Source organism: Hyla sarda, chromosome 1, assembly GCF_029499605.1.
Source record: "Hyla sarda isolate aHylSar1 chromosome 1, aHylSar1.hap1, whole genome shotgun sequence".
Taxonomy (NCBI): Eukaryota; Metazoa; Chordata; class Amphibia; order Anura; family Hylidae; genus Hyla; species Hyla sarda.
In genome coordinates this window covers 194,737,025-194,759,858 of record NC_079189.1, presented here as the reverse complement: position 1 = coordinate 194,759,858, position 22,834 = coordinate 194,737,025, and the positions used below count along the sequence as shown (strand labels likewise).

General features: G+C 42.1%; 1 protein-coding gene across 3 annotated transcripts in view; it reads left to right on the top strand.

Moving 5' to 3' along the window:
* The window catches only part of BANK1 (B cell scaffold protein with ankyrin repeats 1), a 472,180-nt gene that overhangs the window by 283,851 nt on the left and 165,495 nt on the right, over window positions 1-22,834 (top strand). For all 3 annotated transcript variants that reach the window (XM_056566500.1, XM_056566509.1, XM_056566520.1), the window contains exons 8-9: window positions 1,406-1,496; window positions 4,011-4,247. In XM_056566500.1, the coding sequence (XP_056422475.1) occupies window positions 1,406-1,496; window positions 4,011-4,247 (328 nt within the window). The remainder of the gene's footprint in view (window positions 1-1,405; window positions 1,497-4,010; window positions 4,248-22,834) is intronic.

Sequence of the window (22,834 nt, the reverse complement as noted above, 5' to 3'; positions counted from 1 at the left end):
CACCCCTATTGAGGCTCTCTGTAGGCCAGAAATAGCCATTTTTAATATAGTTTCACCGCAAATAAATTTGACCTGAAATGAATTTTTTCAGAAAATTTAGCGAATCGCCAAATCCAATTTTTTTTAAACTTATATACATATCTATACATCTTAAATTTAATAAATGATCACTGTTGTTTCAAACAGATTTGATAATCTATGTGATACCTAATATTTTTGTAATTCACCTCACTTACCAAAACTAAATCCTACTCCAGAAAAAGTTCTGAAGTTTTGGCTACTATGTGTCTCACTTCTCTGCAATCTGCTGCCCACTGCTTGCTATTAGGACAAATGTGTTCCTATTAACAGACACAACATAACAAAAAATACAGAAGGGGTGGGGGATGGCTAAGGCTTATGCAGGAGGAGAGCAGAGTATGGAAGGAATATATGCAATCTATGAGCTTGTCTGCCTCCTCCAGTGGATCCACACTGTCCCTGTAAGGCTTCATTTTTATCTTAGCAGTAGCTGTTCAAATGCTTAGTGTAAACCATTCCCTGTTGTTGTGCTGCTGCTACTTTGCAAAGCCAGTGCACCAGTAAACCCTTCCCCCTCTACAAGCCATCTATAGTAGATGAACTTTAAATCATCCCCCAGCCAGTGTACTTTCATCAGCCATGACACAGTATAGCAGACAAGTGTAAGTGATGTGCTGTGATTGGCCAGGCCACTAAGGTAGGAAGTAAAAATAAGTATGCCATACTAGCAAGCTGCCCAGCTCTGGCCCTGCCCCCTAAAATTTGAGAAAATTAGATATATCTGTACACCCTGGATAGGACAGAGGGGCTCATCTGCTGTCGTAAAAGGACTACAATCTGTGTATGATCATGTTCAGACACTGATATCTATTTTCCACATTAGAAGCTGTGTAAGGCTCACCTATGTGTCGTGAGCTTTAGTTTTTACTGGTTCCACTTTTGCAGTGTTTTCACTTTTTTATCACTTTTTATTTAAAAAAATTCTGGGACATGATGTGACCAAATTTAAAGATTTTGGCGTTTGAAGTTTTCTTTTATTTTTTTTTTATTTTTTTTTGCATTAAGCCATTGACTGTGCTGGATCAAAATGTGATTATTTAATAGTTCAGACAATCCGCACACAGTGATACCAAATGTTTATTTGTACAAACTTTTTTATATGCCCATATGAAAGTTTATCCTAAAAAATGACCTAAAAAGGGTACACTTTAAAATAGTCTATCTGTACAAAATATTAAATTACTTCCAAACACAAACAAACAAGTGACAATAGAAAGATATATATAAACAATAAAAGCATTGAACATGTGCTTGTATTTTCTGGGTAAATGTTATGTCCAATACTTTCCTGCTGCTGACATAAATCTTTTTTACCATTTTCTAGGAAAAACAGAAAGCTAATCAGACTGACATTCCCGAGGAAACAGTGGGTTTTGAACAAGAAGATGTTTATGTGGATATGGTTGAGTGTGCTGGTAAATCACATCAATTTCACTTTTTCTGTCTTTGGGCTAGGTTGTTCTAAAACACGTTTTAATATTATTTATATGCCTGTTCATTGTAGCATTGAAATGTTGGCAGACTCTACAGTTTATTGATGGCCCCCCATTGGTATCATTTAATAAACGTCAAACCACTAAAGAATGACCAGAAAGGCTAAAATGTAAAAAAAAAAACTTAAAAAAAAAATAAGCAAAAACAAAGACAGGTTTTATAAATAACTGTTATTTGTGTGTAAATGATAATAGTTTTTTTTACTGTTTATAGTTTTTAAATGTGAATATAATAGATTCTTATCTACATTAGAAGACAAAGACTTTAGAGAACCTCATTTAATTTGAATACAAAATAAAGTCAAAAGGAAAGTTTCATTCAAATATTTGCTGCCTCTATGGTCTAATACTTGTAGTATACACATGAAAAATTGAAAATTCAGCTCCCAAGCAAATGAAGATCTTCAATACTTTAGAAATCCATTTGTAAAAACCAGTATGTCTCCTTTAGTGTTAGGCTTGTTCTCATTTACCTAAACACCAAGGGTTAACTATGTCCCTAATATATGCAAACATTAAGGACAAAAGGCACAATTGTACACTCCTGTACACACACACACACACAGATACACAAACTAACACTACACACACACACACAAAGTAGCAAGCAATTGAAAACAAAGGGTTGTAAGTAGGGATGTTGCAAGGATTTTTGCCACCCAGGGCGAAAGCTAATTTTGCCGCCCATTGATCCTGCCCATTGGCTTCACCCTTTGACATGCCCCACCATACTACTTGGGTGACAGACTGTAACAAACCTCCTTCTCATGTAATCTTCTTACTACTGGAGTGACACACTGTAATAACCCTCCTCCTCATATAAGTACCTTACTACTGGGGTGAAACGGTGGTGTTGGCTGGGCAAGTGCTATGGGTGAGTGGGGGCTTCGGATGCTACCTGTCTACTAACTGTAGATGGATGGTAGAGCGCAATCAAAAGGGCACTCTACCATCCATTTACATCTTTCTACTTTTTTGGACAATGGTAAAATTTAAATAAACACTATAATATCAGTGTTAGTCATTTCAGATTTATTTAGATCATTAGAAGCAATGGCCAAAATATGTCAACCTGTCTAAGATAAAAACTAATTTTCCATCAGAAACCAATCGTACCTCAGAATCATATTTTAAAGAGTTGTTCAACTCCTATTTGGATTATTCTAGTCCCTCAATCTCTTGTCTTCTTTCTGCAATCAAGACAATAGTTAATTGCAGGACCTTTCGACACCGCTTTGGCCAGTGATTGGCTGAGTGGGCAGGTCCTAAACTGATGTCTAGTCCCAGAAGCAGGAAGGGATCAGGGGACCAGAAGGAGCTGAACAGGAGTTGTGGGAAAACAGCAGGTTTTGATAAGTGTAAGCGCTAACTCCATTAGCCTTGATTTGTGGGAGGTGCGGGATGACTATAAGAACCCCAAGTGCTCTTTCTTCTTATTTCTCTAGATTATCACAGGGTATGCCCTCTTTTTACAGGTATACTCTATGCGCGCCAGTAATGGCACAATTCAGACTGCATAGTTCGGTGAAGGGTTGTATATGGTTAAATATAGCATTGGTAAGATTTAGATAGGTAGGTTTGCACTTTGAGTCATGGGCTTCAACCACAAATGTAGCATTTTTTTCCTTTTTTATTTTTCAAAGCTGCACAACATATCATTTTTTCCCCCAAAGGCTAGAGTACCCCTTTAATGAGCTCTAATAAATTAAAAGCTGAGCTGTGATTTGTTGTTATGGGCAAATCCCTCCAGTTTTTGTATTTGACAGATTGATAAATCTGGGTCAAGGTACCGAAAAAAGATGTAATCAGGTTGAGGAATCTCCTTGCACCTGTAAATAAAATAACCCAAATAACCCAATTACAAAATAGTTGTGTCAATAAATATTGTTTCTCACTTTTCACTGGCAAATTGTGACAGAATTCATGGAACCATTTGCTGTCAGGGGTATTTTGGATATATTTGGATATCACCTCTGTTAGCCTGGACAATTGTCCCTCTTTTGCAAATAAATGATAAACCCCTACTTTTCTGAAAGTAGTCACCTGGTATATTGTCATGTGATTTCAAACAAAATGTAGTATGCAGTTTCATGAAGATATATTCACATATTCAGACTGGCACACTGTACAGGCAACACATTCACTAGTAGTACGCGTCACATCCACTAACAACCGATGTACTAATGAATCTTGTCTGTCCCAATATTAATGTTTTAGATTATTGTATGAGAATATTTTAGAATACTTTTTCTGCCAATATTTTTATTCTGTAAAATGTATGTGCAGATGCTGTAGATTTGTTTTCATAATTTTTACATGCATACAACTTTACTAGAAATGCACAACTTGTTCACATGTACATGTTTCAATGTTTTGTTTCATTATGGCAGCAATATAGTTTAGAAATGTTATCCTAATACTTACTTTACATTTTAGAAACAGCTCAACAGCAATCTTCAACCGACTTATGTAGCAATGAGACAGACATGGATCCAGTTACTGAAGCTAAACAGTATTTACAGAAATATGTTGTAGTAGACAACAAAAATGAATATGTTGAGGAGGAGATCAACGGTTCAGACAAAATGTTAAACTTGACTGATTATCATTGTCTTTTGATCCCTGATGCGAATTCCTCAAGACCCTTTGAAAATGAAAATCCTTCTGTTCTAGGTAAGAACCAACTGTGACATAAATGGATAGTAAATTGGAAATAACAATGTTAAGTCAATGCATACGGTTTTCTATGCGGTTCTGTATGGTTTTTAACTTGAAACCGTATACGGGAACTGTATAGCAAAAACATGGTGTGCATGCAGCCTTAGAGTGGGAAACAGAACACTTGAGGAACAATGCCCTCACAACATGGACTGGAGATGACATTTTGAGTAAAATCCTCTGAAACTCTACACAGTGTCATGATCCCTGCTTACTCGACAAAGCTCAGGTTAGAGGATTCCTGCTTAAGATTGTAGCTAAACAAGTCAAAAGCTAGACCTGAACTTTGCCTACTAGACCAGATTTTACACTCTTATTAATATGAAATTTAATGTAAAATATTGATCATGTTAGATGATATGATTTGGGTCTACCTATATTTTTGTCTAATCGAACATAAGCACCTTAACCCCTTAACGACAATGGACGTAAATGTATGTCATGGTTGACATGGTACTTAGCGCACCATGACGTACATTTACGCGCCAACATGATCGGGAGCACCGGAGCGGTGCTCGAGTCATGCCCGGCAGGTCCCGGCTGATATCAGCAGCCAGGGACCCACCGGTAATGGCGGGCATCCGCGATTGCGCAGATGTCCACCATTAACCCCTCCGATGCCGTGATCAATACAGATCACGGCATCGGAGGCATTGCGGTAGTTTGAATGGATGATCGGATCGCCCGCAGCGCTGCCGCAGGGATCCGATCATCCAGCATGGCGGCCGGAGGTCCCCTCACCTTGCTCCGGCCATCTCCCGGGGTCTTCTGCTCTGGTCTGAGATCGAGCAGACCAGAGCAGAAGATCACCGATAATACTGAGCAGTGCTGTGTCCTATACGTAGCACTGCACAGTATTAGCAATCAACTAATTGCAATGAATAGTCCCCTATGGGGACATAAAAAGTGTAAAAAAAAAAAAAATGTAAAAAAATGTAAAATAAAAAATTTTGAAAAATCCCCTCCCCCAATAAAAAGTTAAATGTCAGTTTTTCCCCATTTTACCCACCAAAAAGCGTAAAAAAATAATTAATACACATATTTAGTATCGACGCATGCGTAAAAGTCTGAACTATTAAAATATATTGTTTTTTTTTTAAAGTCCAAAATTGCTGCTTTTTTGTCACATTTTATTCAAAAAAATGAATAAAAAATGAATAAAAAGTAAAACCTAAGCAAAAGTGGTACTGATAAAAACTACAGATCATGGCGCAAAAAATTAGCCCTCATATTGCCCCATATATGGAAAAATTAGAAAGTTATAGGTGGTCAAAATAGGGCAATTTCAAACATACTAATTTTGTTAAAATGGTTTGAGATTTTTTTTAAGCGGTACAATTATAGAAAGCATATAATCATTGGTAACATTTTAATTGTATTGACCCACAGAATAAAGAAAACATGTCATTCTTACCGGAAAGTGTACAGCGTGAAAACAAAACCTTCCAAAATTTGCTAAATTGCGGTTTTCTTTTCAATTTTCCCACATAAATAATATTTGTTTGGTTGTGCCATACATTTTATGGTAAAATAAGGGATGTTATTACAAAGTACAATTGGTGACGCAAAAAACAAGCCCTCATATGGGTCTGTGGATGGAAATATAAGAGAGTTATGATTTTTAGAAGGCTAGGAGGAAAAAACGAAAATGCAGAAATAAAATTGGTCTGGTCCTTAAGGCCAAAATGGCTTAACCCCTTAAGGACTCGTTTTTTCCTCCTTACCTTTTAAAAATCATAACCCTTTAAATTTTCCACCTAAAAATCCATATTATGGCTTATTTTTTGCGTCACCAATTCTACTTTGCAGTGACATTAGTCATTTTACCCAAAAATGCACGGCGAAACGGAAAAAAAAATCATTGTGCAACAAAATCGAAGAAAAAAATGCCATTTTGTAACTTTTGGGGGCTTCCGTTTCTACGCAGTGCATATTTTGGTAAAAATTACACCTTATCATTATTCTGTAGGTCCATACGGTTAAAATGATACCCTACTTATATAGGTTTGATTTTGTCGCACTTCTGGAAAAAATCATAACTACATGCAGGAAAATGTATACGTTTAAAAATGTCATCTTCTGACCCCTATAACTTTTTTATTTTTCCACGTACAGGGCGGAATGAGGACTCATTTTTTTTGCGCCGTGATCTGAAGTTTTTATCGGTATGATTTTTGTTTTGATCGGACTTTTTGATCACTTTTTATTCATTTTTTAATGGTATAAAAAGGGACCAAAATAGACTTTTTTGGACTTTGGAATTTTTTTGCGCGTACGCCATTGATCGTGCGGTTTAATTAATGATATATTTTTATAGTTCGGACATTTATGCACGCGGCGATACCACATATGTTTATTTTTATTTTTTTTACACTGTTTTATTTTTTTTATGGGAAAAGGGGGGTGATTCAAACTTTTATTAGGGAAGGGGTTAAATGACCTTTATTAACACTTTTTTTTTACATTTTTTTTGCAGTGTTATAGGTCCCATAGGGGCCTATAACACTGCACACACTGATCTCCTATGCTGATCACTGGCGTGTATTAACACGCCTGTGATCAGTGTTATCGGCGCTTGACTGCTCCTGCCTGGATCTCAGGTACGGAGCAGTCATTCGCCGATCGGACACCGAGGAGGCAGGTAAGGGCCCTCCCGGTGTCCAGTCAGCTGTTCGGGACGCCGCGATCCCGCTTCATATCGCGGGAGCCGGCGCAGGACGTAAATATATATATTTTTTTATCAACTGGTGCCAGAAAGTTAAACAGATTTGTAAATTACTTCTATTAAAAAATCTTAATCCTACCAATACTTATTAGCTGCTGAATACTACAGCGGAAATTCTTTTACTTTTGGTACACAGTGCTCTCTGCTGACATCTCTGTCCATTTTAGGAACTGTCCAGAGCAGCATATGTTTTGTATCAGTATTTTATTTTACTCTGGACATGGACAAAAATGTCAGCAGAGAACACTGTGGCCATGATGTCAGCAGAGAGCTCTGTGTTCCAAAAAGAAAATAATTTCCTCTGTAGTATTCAGCAGCTAATAAGTACTGGAAGGATTAAGATTTTTTAATAGAAGTAATTTACAAATCTGTTTAACTTTCTGGCACCAGTTGATAAAAAAAATAAAAAGTACCCCTTTAACCCCTTCCCGACCCATAACATACATGTACGTCATGACCAGGAAGGTTTAGCCAACCTGTGATGTACATGTACGTCATGCAGATACTGGCCACTACTCACGGCATCCCGCTGCGCCCGGTAAGATGGTGGCTATCACTGATAGCCAGCCATCTTGCCTCGGGACCTAGGGGGGTTTCGTCCCCCCCCCCCCCCTCACAGCATTTGCTCCTATCAGCTAGTCATATCTGACTAGCTGATGGCAGCATTTCACATAGAAAAATCTTGAGCAGCGCAGTGTGTGTGTCCCGATCACGGGGATCGGGACACACACACTGCTGCTCTACTAGGAAGCCCCAGTGACCCTCATCTATCCCCCTTCCCCCGGCGTCCCTTACCCGTCCCGAGCTGCCGACGCCGTGTCCCGCCGTCATGCTTTATTTTCACTTTCATTTCTTTTTTATTTATTTATATTTTGTAAAGAGCTGTTTAGTTCTACACCTACACTGTCCTACACCTGGCACTGCATGTTTTGTGCACTAGACACTAGAGGGGAGCTGTTGTACAATTGTAAAAAATTTAAATAAATTAATATATATATATATATATATATATATATATATACACACACACAAACCCTCTGACAAGGTGGGTAATATTGTTTTGATGACCAGGGAGGACTATAGGGAGATGTGCCTTGTAATCTTAAATGAAAGGCAATGTTATTTGCCCCTCAGGAGTGATCCGACCAATAAGTTTGGGGATGAATTGAAGGCCATGTTGGATGCAGCTAGGACCAAAGGTCTCATAAGTGACAGGGAATACGAGTATATGAAGCCAGTACATCCTAGGATAGCGAGTTTTTACTCGATTCCGAAGGTACTTAAGGGCTACCCCCCATTGAGGGGGCGCCCGATTGTATCGGGAATCGAAAATTTGACACAATCAGTGAGTGAATATGTGGATGTCGTGCTGCGTCCATTTGTATATTCATTAACATTGTTTGATAAGAGACATGACAGATGATATAAAAAGGTTAGAGGACCTAAGGATTGAGGAGGGTGCCTTTCTTGCATCATTAGATGTAGAGGCACTCTATTCCTCAATCCCTCATGAGAAGGGCCTTGAAGCAGTTTCGTTTTTCTTGCAGACGAGAGGGACGCAGTACGGGGCCCATAACAAGCTGATCCTTGATTTCCTCATATTTATTCTTACTAAAAAAATGTTTTTTTGAGGGGCGGTCCTTCCACCAACAGCAAGGTACAGCAATGGGGAGCCCTTGTGCCCCCAGTTATGCCAACCTGTACCTCGGGTGGTGGGAGGACCAAAATGTCTTCAATGAGGGGATGACACTATAGACCGACCCCGTAGCTTTGTGGGTTAGGTTCATAGATGATGTCCTCCTCATTTGGACGTCATCTGAGGACATGTTTAACAATTTTGTTAGCTCCCTCAACCAAAATGATTTGGGCCTTCGTTTTACATCTACCTGTAGTAGGAGGGAGCTGGTGTTCCTCGACCTGAAAATCTGGGTGGCGGAGGATAACCAGGCCCTCACTACAGTATTTAGGAAGGATACCGCTACGAATGCCCTTCTTCAGTGGGACAGTTGTCACCCTCTCCCACTGAAGAGGGGCATTCCTACTGCACAATACCTCAGAATGCGGAGGAATTGTTCTACATTGTCAGAATTTGAGGAAAAAGCCTCAGATTTAAGATCAAGACTGAGAGCTAGGGGCTACCCTAATAAGGTGCTCGAAAGAGCTTATCATAGGGCACTTAATACTAATAGGGTGAGCCTACTTACACCTAGGCTAGAGACTAATCAGGAACAGGCCATTAGAATCATAGGGACCTATGATGACAAATGGAGAGAGGACCAGGATATCTTCAGAACCTATTGGGATATCCCGAAGGCTGATGAGAAGTTAGGGGGACCTAGTGTCAGAATATCCCGAGATAACATACCGTAGAGGAAAAAAATTTGAAGGATAGGCTTACACATAGTTATCTACAACCTACCAAACCGGACCAATGGTTAACATCTAAAATTAAAGGGACTTATCCGTGTGGCAAATGTACTGTTTGTCCCTACATTAAGAAAAGCAAGACATTTTCCAGTACCAGTGTCACACAAGAATTTGAAATGAGGTCATTTGCTAACTGTGATACAAAGGGTGTAGTGTACCTTCTTACCTGTGTGTGTCCAAAAACTACATAGGTAAGACTTTTAGGCCCCTTAAAAAAAGAATTCAGGAACACCTGGGGGATATTATACATGCTAGGGACACCCCAGTGGGTATTCACTTTGCGAACCATCATGACTGTAGTCCAGTAAACCTAAAAGTACAGGTGATAGAGGTGGTCCCCCAATCACCAAGAGGAGGTAATTGGGACAAGACCCTCCTGCAGAGGGAAGCAGAGTGGACTTTTAGACTGGACACTGTTAAGCCTAAAGGATTAAATGATTTTATATCTTATGCATGTTTTATTTAAAAACAAGTTTTATATAACCCTACGTCAGGTGTCATGAAAAGGAATAGGGTGAAAATGTGCATTTACTGATTCTGGGCAAAAGAAACCAAATAAGTATTTGGATCTCTTTCAAATATGTTATATGTACATGCTACTATCTGTGATACTGACTTGGTATGAATAAGAAAATATGAAGTGTATATAAAATCTACCTGATCAGAGAAGTATGTCTTGATCGGCATCAGTATTGAGGCTTGGAATACAAATGAGTGGTTGTCAAGACTGCCAGTTTTCAGAATGAGGCGTAAAGCGCTACCTGACATACATCAAACCCACCCCCGGAGCGGGATACTCCGAATCCTCTATGCAGGTAAGCGGCTCGTCTATGAAACGCAGTACCTGGGCCGAGGGAGTCATGTGACTGCGGGGGAGGAGTTATGGGCTTAAAAAAAACAGCGCAAACCCATATTTCAGTGTACGGCCGCCATCAGAGCCGCACACAGAGATTTGGGCACACTGCAAAATGCCAAGACGCCGGTCCCTGATGACTGATGGCAAAGGAAACGCATAGGACCCCTGTCTGGACACGCAACAGATACGTAAATATGTTGTGGATCAACACTAGTGTTGAGCAGCAGAGGACATATTCGAATTTGTGATATTTCGCGAATATATGGACGAATATTCGTCATATTTTTGCTAAATTCGCATATTCATGTTTTTTCGCATATGCGAAAATTCGAATATGTGAAAACTTATGAACTTTATAGCAAGTATACCAGTGTAAATTGATAGAAGCAGCAGAAGAGAGGGATCAATATTTGCGGTCTCACACAGTAGTATTAGAGCCTTCTTTAGACCACACAAGCTGGAAGCAGAGAGGGGTGATCACTGTGATGTGTACTGTGAAAAAAAAAAGGGAATATTCGTAATTTCAAATATATAGTACTATATTCGCGAATTCGCGAATATACGATATTCGTGAATAAAATTCGAATTGCGAATATTCGCGAGCAACACTAATCAACACTGATGTGTCGTCTGACTAGGAGTACTGTTTATGCTAATAGGGCAAGTGCAATGATTGAGACTCCGCTACAGGATAAGTCTCACTATCTAGCTGCTTACTGGAGGACTATTGCTGCTCTGAAGGTGTTCTGATAAAGGGAGAAGTGCAATGTCTATATGCTGCTATTCTAAGTGCAATTCTCAGATGCTGCTAACAAGACTGTGTTAATATAGAGTCCAGTGGGACATAAAAGTGTTGTTGCTGCCAGCGAGTGCAATATTGACATGCTGCTGTGTGAAGTGCAATATCCAGGTGCTGCTGCAAGGACTATGATAATGGAGAGTTCTATGGAATTAAATGCACTGATTACTTTGATGAAGTTTGATCTATAAAGCACCTTATCTACTGTAAGGAGAATATTTTGATGCTAGCACTGATTGAGTTAAAATCTGCACTTTTGTGGCCGAGGGATTTTGTGCGAATATATCAGAGGCACTTTACCACCCCCGGAATGGATGAATTGCTGGGGATAAGAGCCCTATAATGAAATATTGTTGACAGTACTCCAGTGAAAATTAAAGGACTGTCCATAAGTGGATATTTATGCAGTGACAAGCTAGATCTACAATAACTGGTGGCGGTCCGTAATATTTTTGTGCACTAGTGAGTTATTTTTGGTTTGTTTTGTTGTTTTTTAATAGCTGCATTAACCCCTTAAGGACGCAGCCCTTTTTCACCTTAAGGACTGAGCCTTTTTTCGCAATTCTGACCACCGTCACTTTACGAATTAATAACGCGAAAACACTTAATAACACGAATATTCTGATTCTGAGATAGTTTTTTCGTGACATATTCTACTTTATTTTGGTGGTAAATTTTCGGCGTTAATTGCATCCTTTTTTGGGGAAAAATCCCCAAATTTCATAAAGATTTGGAAAATTTTGCATTTTTCTAACTTTGAAGCTCTCTAATTGTAAGGAAAATGGATATTCCAAATACATTTTATTTTTCTTCACAAATACAATATGTCCACTTTATGTTGGCATCACAAAATGAAAAAATTAGAGGGCTTCAAAGTAGAGTAGCAATTTCCAAAAATGTCATGAAAATTGCTAAATCTGAAGGGACAGATGTTACAGAACTACAACTCCCAGCATGCCTGGGCAGTCAAGGCATGCTGAGAGTTGTAGTTTGGCAACATCTGGAGGGCTACTGTTTGGGCACCACTGTAACAGTGGTCTCCAAACTGTGACCCTCCAGATGTTGCAAAACTACAACTCCCAGCATGCCCAGACAGCCTTTGGCTCTCTGGGCATGCTGGGAGTTGCAGTTTGCCCCTCCTAGTGGTTGCCACAGTAAAGATCGATTTACTTTCACTTTCAATCCCCCCCCCCCCACTGTCGATTCCCTACCTGATCAGGATCCTGCAGGCTCCAGCGAAGATCCCAGGTCCCCAGGCATCTTCTCCTGCAGGTACGGCCTCCATCTTCTTTCCAGAGCCCCTTGACATCCAGGGGCGGGCAGAACGGGGGGTTGCCATGGCAACCCCCTGTCCTGCGCTGCCATTGGTCAGAACTCCGTTCTGAGTAATGGCAGGGGATAGGAGTAGATCGCAGCTTTGCGACCTCACTCCTATCCTTTAGGCTGATCGGGGGTGTTGCTGACAACTCCGATCAGCCCTATTTTCCGGGTGATCGGGTCACCAGAGACCCGATCAGCCCGGAATTGGAGAAAATCGCATGTCTGAATTGACATGCGATTTTCTCCGATCGCCGACATGGGGGGGTCTCAGGAACCCTCTGGGCGATATGCCGGGATGCCTGCTGAATGATTTCAGCAGGCATCCGGCTCCGGTCCCCAACCGGCTAGCGGTGGGGACCGGAATTCCCACGGGTGTATGGATACGCCCTGCGTCCTTAAGGACTCGGAATGCAGGGCGTATCCATACGCCCTGCGTCCTTAAGAGGTTAAAAGTGAAGTTTTAATATTATCTGAGTATAAGGTTCCCTCGTACCGCTGTGATACTAATGAATTGGGAGGCCTAAACCTGTGGCTTTAAGCTAATATATCAATACTACATATACATACACGTATATATACAAACACATATATATATATATATATATATATATATATATATATATATATATGTGTGTGTGTATATTATATATATGTATATATATATATATATATATATATATATATACACACACATATATATTCAAAATGTTATTGTTCCCAAAAAAAAGTGATTTTGAACTTTTGTAGACAATTTGAATTTGAAAAAACGCTCGTAATAATATAAGCCTTCTAATGTCGTAAAAAAGTAAAATAATGTTTAACAGATGATGCCAGCATAAAGTAGACATGTTGTGGATGTGAATTAATAACTAAATTTATTTGGCTTTACTATTTCTCTTACAAGTAGAGAGTTTCAAACACAGACAATATTTTAGAGTTTTTCACAAAAATTTACCACTAATATAAAGTACAATATGTCTCAAAAAAACTATCTCTGAATCACTTTGCCTGGTAAAAGCAGTTAAGTTATTACCACTTAAAGAAACACATGTCAGATTTGCAAAAAAACGGACTGGGTCATGAAGGCCAAAACTAGCTGGATCATGAAGGGGTTAATGTGACAGGCATACCAAAAAGACTTTGTTGGCAATTTAAATATTTCCGCTAATAGAGTCCTAATGATTGGAAGTTTTATCCCAAAGTAAGACAGACTTTTTATCAACGAGAACAGTCTTTAGTTGACATCATTCCCATCTGTTGTCATTATAAGACCAGTCAGATGTATTGGTTCCCACCACCAACTTATCTGATTTGATTTTTCTGACAAAGGCTTAAAACTTAATTAACTAGGTTGGAAATCCAATGTGTTTGACTGTTGTCTGTAGACAAGATAATATGGGATCAATATGGTTCATCACAGCTTGGTGTTTCAACTCATTTCAGGATTTCCTTGACAATCTGATAGCAGTCATTCCTTCTAATTTTACACCCACACAAGTATCTTCGATGATTTTTCTGCAGGTCAAGCATACAGATCATTTGCTCCGCAAAACAATGTCAGTAATATCTCTCTGATATTGTGATTAAAAGCTTTCAGGTAATGTTCAATTAAAGGTTTAATATGTAGGCTGGAAAAAAAACAACAAATGATAACAACAGTCCCTTGCTCTCAATACATTTTGAAAGCATTGTATAAGGGAAACTAAAAATGGCTAGGGAGGGACCATTTTATGCTATTAACCCCTTAAGGACCGAGCCCTTTTTCACCTTAAGGACCAGAGCATTTTTTGCAATTCTGACCACTGTCACTTTAAACATTAATAACTCTGGAATGCTTTTAGTTATCATTCTGATTCCGAGATTGTTTTTTCGTGACATATTCTACTTTAACTTAGTGGTAAAATTTTGTGGTATCTTGCAGCCTTTCTTGGTGAAAAATCCCAAAATTTGATGAAACAAATGAAAATTTTGCATTTTTCTAACTTTGAAGCTCTCTGCTTGTAAGGAAAATGGATATTCAAAATAATTTTTTTTTGGGTTCACATATACAATATGTCTACTTTATGTTTGCATCATAAAATTTATGAGTTTTTACTTTTGGAAGACACCAGAGGGCTTCAAAGTTCAGCAGCAATTTTACAATTTTTCACAAAATTTTCAAACTCGCTATTTTTCAAGGACCAGTTCAGGTTTGAAGTGGATTTGAAGGGTCTTCATATTAGAAATACCCCATAAAAGACCCCATTATAAAAACTACACCCCCCAAAGTATTCAAAATGATATTCAGTAAGTGTATTAACCCTTTAGGTGTTTCACAGGAATAGCAGCAAAGTGAAGGAGAAAATTCAAAATCTTCATTTTTTACATTCGCATGTTCTTGTAGACCCAATTTTTGAATTTTTGCAAGGGGTAAAAAGGAGAAAATTTTTACTTGTATTTGAAACCCAATTTCTTTCGAGTAAGCACATACCTCATATGTCTATGTTAATTGTTCAGTGGGCACAGTAGAGGGCTCAGAAGGGAAGGAGCGACAAATGGTTTTTGGGGGGTATGTCACCTTTAGGAAGCCCCTATGGTGCCAGGACAGCAAAAAAAAAAAACACATGGCATACCATTTTGGAAACTAGACCCCTCAGGGAACGTAACAAGGGGTAAAATGAACCTTAATACCCTACAGGTGTTTCACGACTTTTGCATATGTAAAAAAAATATTTTTTTTTTTACCTAAAATGCTTGGTTTCCCAAAAATTTTACATTTTTAAAAAGGGTAATAGCAGAACATACCCCCCAAAATTTGAAGCCAATTTCTCCCGATTCAGAAAACACCCCATATGGGGGTGAAAATTGCTCTGCTGGCGCACTACAGGTCTCAGAAGAGAAGGAGTCACATTTGGCTTTTTGAAAGCAAATTTTGCTCTGGGGGCATGCCGCATTTAGGAAGCCCCTATGGTGCCAGAACAGCAAAAAAAAATCACATGGCATACCATTTTGGAAACTAGACCCCTCGGGGAACGTAACAAGGGGTAATGTGAACTTTAATACCCTACAGGTGTTTCACGACTTTTGCATATGTGAATTTATTTTTATTTTTTTACCTAATATGCTTGGTTTCCCAAAATTTTTACATTTTTAAAAAGGGTAATAGCAGAAAACACCCCCCAAAATTTGAATCCCAATTTCTCCCGATTCAGAAAACACCCCATATGGGGGTGAAAAGTGCTCTGCTGGCGCACTACAGGTCTCAGAAGAGAAGGAGTCACATTTGGCTTTTTGAAAGCAAATTTTGCTCTTGGGGCATGCCGCATTTCGGAAGCCCCTATGATGCCAGGACAGCAAAAAAAAAAAACATATGGCATACCATTTTGGAAACTAGACCCCTCGGGGAACGTAACAAGGGGTTAAGTGAACCTTTATACCCCACAGGTGTTTCATGACTTTTGTATATGTAAAAAAAAAATTTTTTTTAATCTAAAATGCTTGTTTTCCCAAAAATTTTACATTTTAAAAAAGGGTAATAGCAGAAAATCCCCCCCAAAATTTGAAGCCCAATTTCTCCCGAGTACGGCGATACCCCATATGTGACCCTAAACTGTTGCCTTGAAATACGACAGGGCTCCAAAGTGAGAGCGCCATGTGCATTTGAGGCCTAAATTAGGGACTTGCATAGGGGTGGACATAGGGGTATTCTACGCCAGTGATTCCCCAACAGGGTGCCTCCAGCTGTTGTAAAACTCCCAGCATGCCTAGACAGTCAGTGGCTATCTGGCAATACTGGGAGTAGTTGTTTTGCAACAGCTGGAGGCTCCGTTCTGGAAACAGTGGCATACCAGACGTTTTTCATTTTTACTGGGGAGGGGAGCTGTGTAGGGGTATGTGTATATATAGTGTTTTTTACTTTTTATTTTGTGGTAGTGTAGTGTTTTTAGGGTACAGTCACACGGGCGGGGGTTCACAGTAGTTTCTCGCTGGCAGCTTGAGCTGCAGCAGAAAATTTGCCGCAGCTCAAACTTGCAGCCGGATACTTACTGTAATCCTCCGCCCATGTGAGTGTACCCGTACGTTCACATTGGGGGGGGAAATATCCAGCTGTTGCAAAACTACAACTCCCAGCATGTACGGTCTATCAGTGGATGCTGGGAGTTGTAGTTTTGCAATCGCTGGAGGCTCCGTTTTGGAAACAGTGGCGTACCAGACGTTTTTCATTTTTATTGGGGAAGGGGGGCTGTGTAGGGGTATGTGTATATGTAGTGTTTTTTACTTTTTATTTTATTTTGTGTTAGCGTAGTGTAGTGTTTTTAGGGTACAGTCGCACGGGCGGAGGGTTCACAGTAGTTTCTCGCTGGCAGTTTGAGCAGCGGCAGAAAATTTGCCGCAACTCAAACTTGCAGCCGGATACTTACTGTAATCCTCCGCCCATGTGAGTGTACCCTGTACGTTCACATGGGGGGGGGGGGGGGAAATACCTCCAGCTGTTGCAAAACTACAACTCCCAGCATGTACGGTCTATCAGTGCATGCTGGGAGTTGTAGTTTTTCAACAGCTGGAGACACACAGGTTGTGAAACACCGAGTTTGGTAACAAACTCAGTGTTTTGCAACCAGTGTGCCTTCAGCTGTTGCAAAAGCTACAACCCCCAGCATGTACAGACAGCGGAAGGGCTTGCTGGGTCTTGTAGTTATGCAACAGCTGGAGGCATACTACATTGGCTGGGGATGCTGGGGATTGTAGTTATGCAACAGCTGGAGACACACTGGTTTGCTACTTAACTCAGTGTGCCTTCAGCTGTTGCAAAACTACAACTCTCAGCAGTCACCGACAGCCAACGGGCATGCTGGGAGTTGTAGTTATGCAACCACCAGATGCACCACTACAACTCCCAGCATGCACTTTAGCTGATTGTGCAAGCTGGGAGTTGTAGTTATACAACAGCTGAAGGTACACTTTTCCATAGAAAGAATGTGCCTCCAGCTGTTGCAAAACTACAAGTCCAGGCATGCCCATAAGGGCATGCTGGGAGTTGTGGTGGTCTGCCTCCTGCTGTTGCATAACTACAGCTACCAGCATGCCCTTTTTGCATGCTGGGAGCTGTTGCTAAGCAACAGCAGGAGGCTGTCACTCGCCTCCTGCTGCTGCTCCACGATGCCGCCGCACAGGTCAGTCCCTCGCCGCCACCGTCGCTCCTGGGGCCCCGATCCCAACAGGGACGCCGGGGATCGGGGTCCCCAGCACCGGGGGTCGTCTTCCCGCACCCGCCCACGTCCTCCGGAAGAGGGGCGGAGCGGGTTGCGGGAGTGACACCCGCAGCAGGCGCCCTGATTGGTCGGCCGGGAATCCGGCCGACGAATCAGGGCGATCGTGAGGTGGCACCAGTGCCACCTCACCCCTGCTGGCTATGGCTGTTCGGGGCCATCTCTGACGGCCCCGATCAGCCAGTAATTCCGGGTCATCGGGTCACTGGAGACCCGATTGACCCGGAATCCGCCGCAGATCGCTGGACTGAATTGTCCAGCGATCTGCTGCAATCGCCGACATGGGGGGACATAATGACCCCCCTGGGCGATATGCCGGGATGCCTGCTGAACGATTTCAGCAGGCATCCGGCTCCGGCTCCCCTCCGGCTAGCGGTGGGGGCCGGGAATGCTCAGGGCGTATCCATACGGTCCTTAATGACTTGGAAACGGGGGCGTATGGATACGCCCTATGTCCTTAAGGGGTTAAAGAGGATCCATTGTTGGTATTTTTCATGTAAAATGCTCCTGACCACATTATGCCAGGTGTTTTTGAGTCTCCAGCCCCGGTTAGGAATATTCATAAAAACAGTTGTATACATGTTACCACCAACTGGTCATGAGGCTCGAGAACAGAGGATAACTTGTCGCGGAGTTAAGCTAGAGCCTCAATAGCGGTGTAGAACACTTTGCTTTGTTCAAACACGCATATGAATTGTGCTGGGGTAGTGAAATAATACTGTTATTCAGAATGACATGCAGATTACAGGCATCGCTTTTAGAATCACTGCTGTAGAGTGGCACAATGACAGAGCCTGGAGGTGGCATCAGTATGAGGAGACCATATAGTGGCTGAATGACACAGCATGGAGGTGTTGGCAGCATGAGGAGACCATACAGTGGCTAAAAGACACAGGGTGGAGGTGTTGACAGCAATAGGAGACCATATAGTGGCTGAATGACACAGCATGGAGGTGTTGGCAGCATGAAGAGACCATACAGTGGCCAAATGACACAGTGTGGAGGTGTTGGCAGCATGAGGAGACCATACAGTGGCTAAATGACACAGCGTTGAGGTGTTGGCAGCATGAGGAGACCATATAGTAGCTGAATGAAAAAGCTTGGATGTGGCTGAAGCATGAGGAGACCAAAAGTAGCTGAATGGCATAGCATGGAGGTGTTAACAGCATGATGAGACCATATAGTGGCTGAAAGACACAGCGTGGAGGTGTTGGCAGCATGAGGAGACCATATAGTGGCTGAATAACACAGCCTGGATGAGGCTGAAGCATGAGGAGACCACATAGTGGCTGAATGACAAAGCTTGGATGAGGCTGAAGCATGAAGAGACCATATAGTGGCTGAATGACACAGCATGGAGGTGTTGGCAGCATTAGGAACCCATATAGTGGCTGAATGACACAGCGTGGAAGTGTTGGCAGCATGGGGAGACCATATAGTGGCTGAATGACACAGCGTGGTGATGTTGGCAGCATGAGGAGACCGTACAGTGGCTAAATGACACAGCGTGGAGGTGTTGGCAGCATGAGGAGACCATATAGTGGCTGAATGAAAAAGCTTGGAGTTGGCTGAAGCATCAGGAGACCATATTGTGTCTGAATGGCACAGCCTGGAGTTGGCAGCAGCATGAGTAGACACTAGGGCTTCACAATATCTAAGATTAAAAGACAAATTTTGAAATTGAAATTGAAGATTTAGGGTAGCTAGTGCTATCATAAAGAATTTTTAGGACCAGACCCAGGCCCAGCAGCATCAGTTAACCATATATTGGCTGAATGACACAGCCTGGAGTTTGCTTCACATCAGGAGACCATATAGTGTCTGAATGGCACAGCCTGGAGTTGGGAGCAGCATGAGGAGACACTAGGGCTTCACAATACCTAAGATTAAAAGACAAATTTTGAAATTGAAATTGAAGATTTAGGGTAGGCAGTGCTACCATAGAAAATGTTTAGGCCCAGGCCCAGCAGTATTTGTAAACCATATATTGGCTGAATGACACAGCCTGGAGTTGGCTGAAGCATCAGGATACCATATAGTGTCTGAATGGCACAGCCTAGTGTTGGCTAAAGCATGAAAAGAGACCATATAGTGTCTGAATGGCACAGCCTGGAGTTAGTTGAAGCCTGAGGAGACCGTATAGTTGCTGAATGACACAGCCTGGAGCTGGAAGCAACAGGAGTAGACACCAGGGCTTCACAATCCCTAAGATTAAAAGATGAATTTTGAAATTTAATTTGAAGCTTTAGGGTAGGCAGTGCTACCATAGAAAATGTTTAGGCCCAGGCCCAGCAGCATTTGTAAATCATATATTGGCTGAATGACACAGCCTGGAGTTGGCTGAAGCATCAGGAGACCATATAGTGTCTGAATGGCACACCCTGGAGTTAGCAGCAGTATGAGTAGACACTAGAGCTTCACAATACCTAAGATTAAAAGACAAATTTAGAAATTTAAATTGAAGATTTAGGGTAGCTAGTGCTACCATAAAAATTTTATATGCCCAGATCCAAGCCCAGCAGTGTCAGTAAACCATATATTGGCTGAATGACACAGCCTGAAGTTGGCTGAAGCATCAGGAGACCATATAGTGTCTGAATGGCACAGCCTGGAGTTGACAGCAGCATGAGTAGACATTAGGGCTTCACAATACCTAAGATTAAAAGACAAATTTTGAAATTTTAATTGAAGATTTAGGGTAGCTAGTGCTACCATAAAGATTTTTTGGCTCAGACCCAGGCTCAGCAGCATCAGTAAACCATATATTGGCTGAATGACACAGCCTGGAGTTGGCTGAAGCATCAGGATACCATATAGTGTCTGAATGGCACAGCCTAGTGTTGGCTAAAGCATGAAGAGAGACCATATAGTTGCTGAATGACACAGCCTGGAGCTGGAAGCAACAGGAGTAGACACCAGGGCTTCACAATCCCTAAGATTAAAGGATGAATTTTGAAATTTAAATTGAAGATTTAGGGTAGCTAGTGCTACCATAAAAAAATCGAGGATTTTGAAATTGAAATTTTAACTCTCAAGTTTTAGTTTTCCGGGCCCCAGTGTGTGGGTACAAAGGACCAAATTTAACAAGGAGTCACATGTCACATGGCAGCACAATTACAGAGCCTGTGTCAGGATCCGGGTTGGCGGAAGGTGAGGACACTGGAAGTGGATCCTCTGAACCAGAGAGGTGATGGCGTGGGCCGTACCAGGGGAACGGAGTCTAAGGGGTTACTGGTATTCACCAGAGCCCGCCGCAAAGCGGGATGGACTTGCTGCGGCAGGTAACCCCCAGGTCGTTCCACCCAGTAGCGACTCAACCTCTCTGGTGGCTGAGATGGCGCGGTACAGAAGGACAAGGCAAGGCAAGGTCAGACATAGCAGAAAGGTCAGGGCAGGCGGCAAGGTTCGTAGTCAGGGGCAACAGCAGAGATTCTGGAAACACAGGCAAGGACACACTGGAACGCTTTCACTAGGCACTAGGCAACAAGATCCGGCAGGGACAGGAAGGGGAAGTGATGTTTTATAGGGGAAACAGTGCTTAGACTAGATTGGGCCAGGCACCAATTAGAGGTGCACTGGCCCTTTAAATTTCAGAGAGCCGGCGCGCGCGCGCCCTAGAGAGCGGGGCCGCGCGCGCCGGGCAGGAACAGAGGAAGGACGGAGCGGGTGAGAAGGGACATGGGATGCGATCCGTGAACGGGCACGTCCTGTCCCACGGATCGCATCCCCTCTGGTGACAGGATAGCAGCGCTCTCGGTCAGCAGCGCCGACCGGAGCGCTGCAAGCAGAGTAACGCCGCGAGCGCTCCGGGGAAGCAGCGGGACCCGGAGCGCTCGGCGTTACAGTACCCCCCCCCCCTTGGGTCTCCCCTTCTTTTTGGAACCCAGAAATCTACGAATGATTTTCTTATCAAGCATATTGATCTCGGGTTCCCAGGACCTCTCTTCGGGGCCACAATTCTCCCAATCAACAAGAAAAAATATTTTACCTCGGACAACCCTGGAGGCGAGGATCTCTTTCACAGAGAAGATATCAGAGGATCCAGAGACAGGAGCAGGAAAAATGACTTTGGGAGAATAGCGGTAAAGAACAACAGGTTTGAGTAGAGAGACATGGAAGGAGTTAGGAATACGGAGAGAGGGGGGCAGATGAAGTTGGTAAGAGACAGGGTTGATTTGTTTTTTGACTTTGAAAGGCCCTAAAAATCGGGGGCCCAACTTGTAACTGGGTACACGGAATCAAATATACTTAGCAGAAAGCCATACCTTGTCACCAGGGGAAAATACCGGAGGAACCCTTCTCTTTTTATCAGCATGCACCTTCATTCGAAATGAGGCCAGTAGAAGCGATTTTTGAGTCTCACGCCAAATGGAAGAAAAATCTTGCGTCAATTCATCAACGGCAGGATCCCCAGAGGAAGTGGGGATAGGGAGGGGGGGAAGCGGGTGACGGCCGTACACCACAAAAAATGGGGATTTGGAAGAAGACTCAGAGTTTTTAAAATTGTACGAAAATTCAGCCCAGGGCAAGAGGTCCACCCAATCGTCTTGGCGAGAGGAGACAAAATGTCGCAGGTAGTCACCAAGTATCTGATTTACTCTTTCCACTTGACCGTTGGATTAAGGGTGGTAAGCAGAAGAAAAATTTAGTTTGATTTTTAATTGACTGCAGAGTGCCCTCCAAAATTTAGAAACAAACTGAACGCCTCTGTCTGAAACGATGTGCGTGGGAAGCCCGTGGAATCGAAAAATATGAAGAAAAAATTGTTTCGCCAATTGAGGCGCAGAGGGAAGACCCGGCAGAGGAACAAAATGAGCCATTTTAGAAAAACGATCAACAACCACCCAGATGACTGTATTATTGCGAGAAGGTGGCAGATCGGTGATGAAGTCCATACCAATATGGGACCATGGCTGTTCAGGTACAGGTAAAGGAAGGAGGAGACCTGCCGGCTTCTGGCGTGGAGTCTTGTCACGGGCACAGGTAGTACAAGCACGAACAAAATCAGTCAGATCCTTCTGCAAGGTTGGCCACCAATAGTGTCTGGAAATCAACTGCTCCGACTTCTTGACACCAGCATGTCCGTCCAAAAGAGAAGAATGACCCCATTTAAGAATTTTGTGGCGAAGGCGTGAAGGTACAAAGGTCTTCCCTGGAGGAACTTGC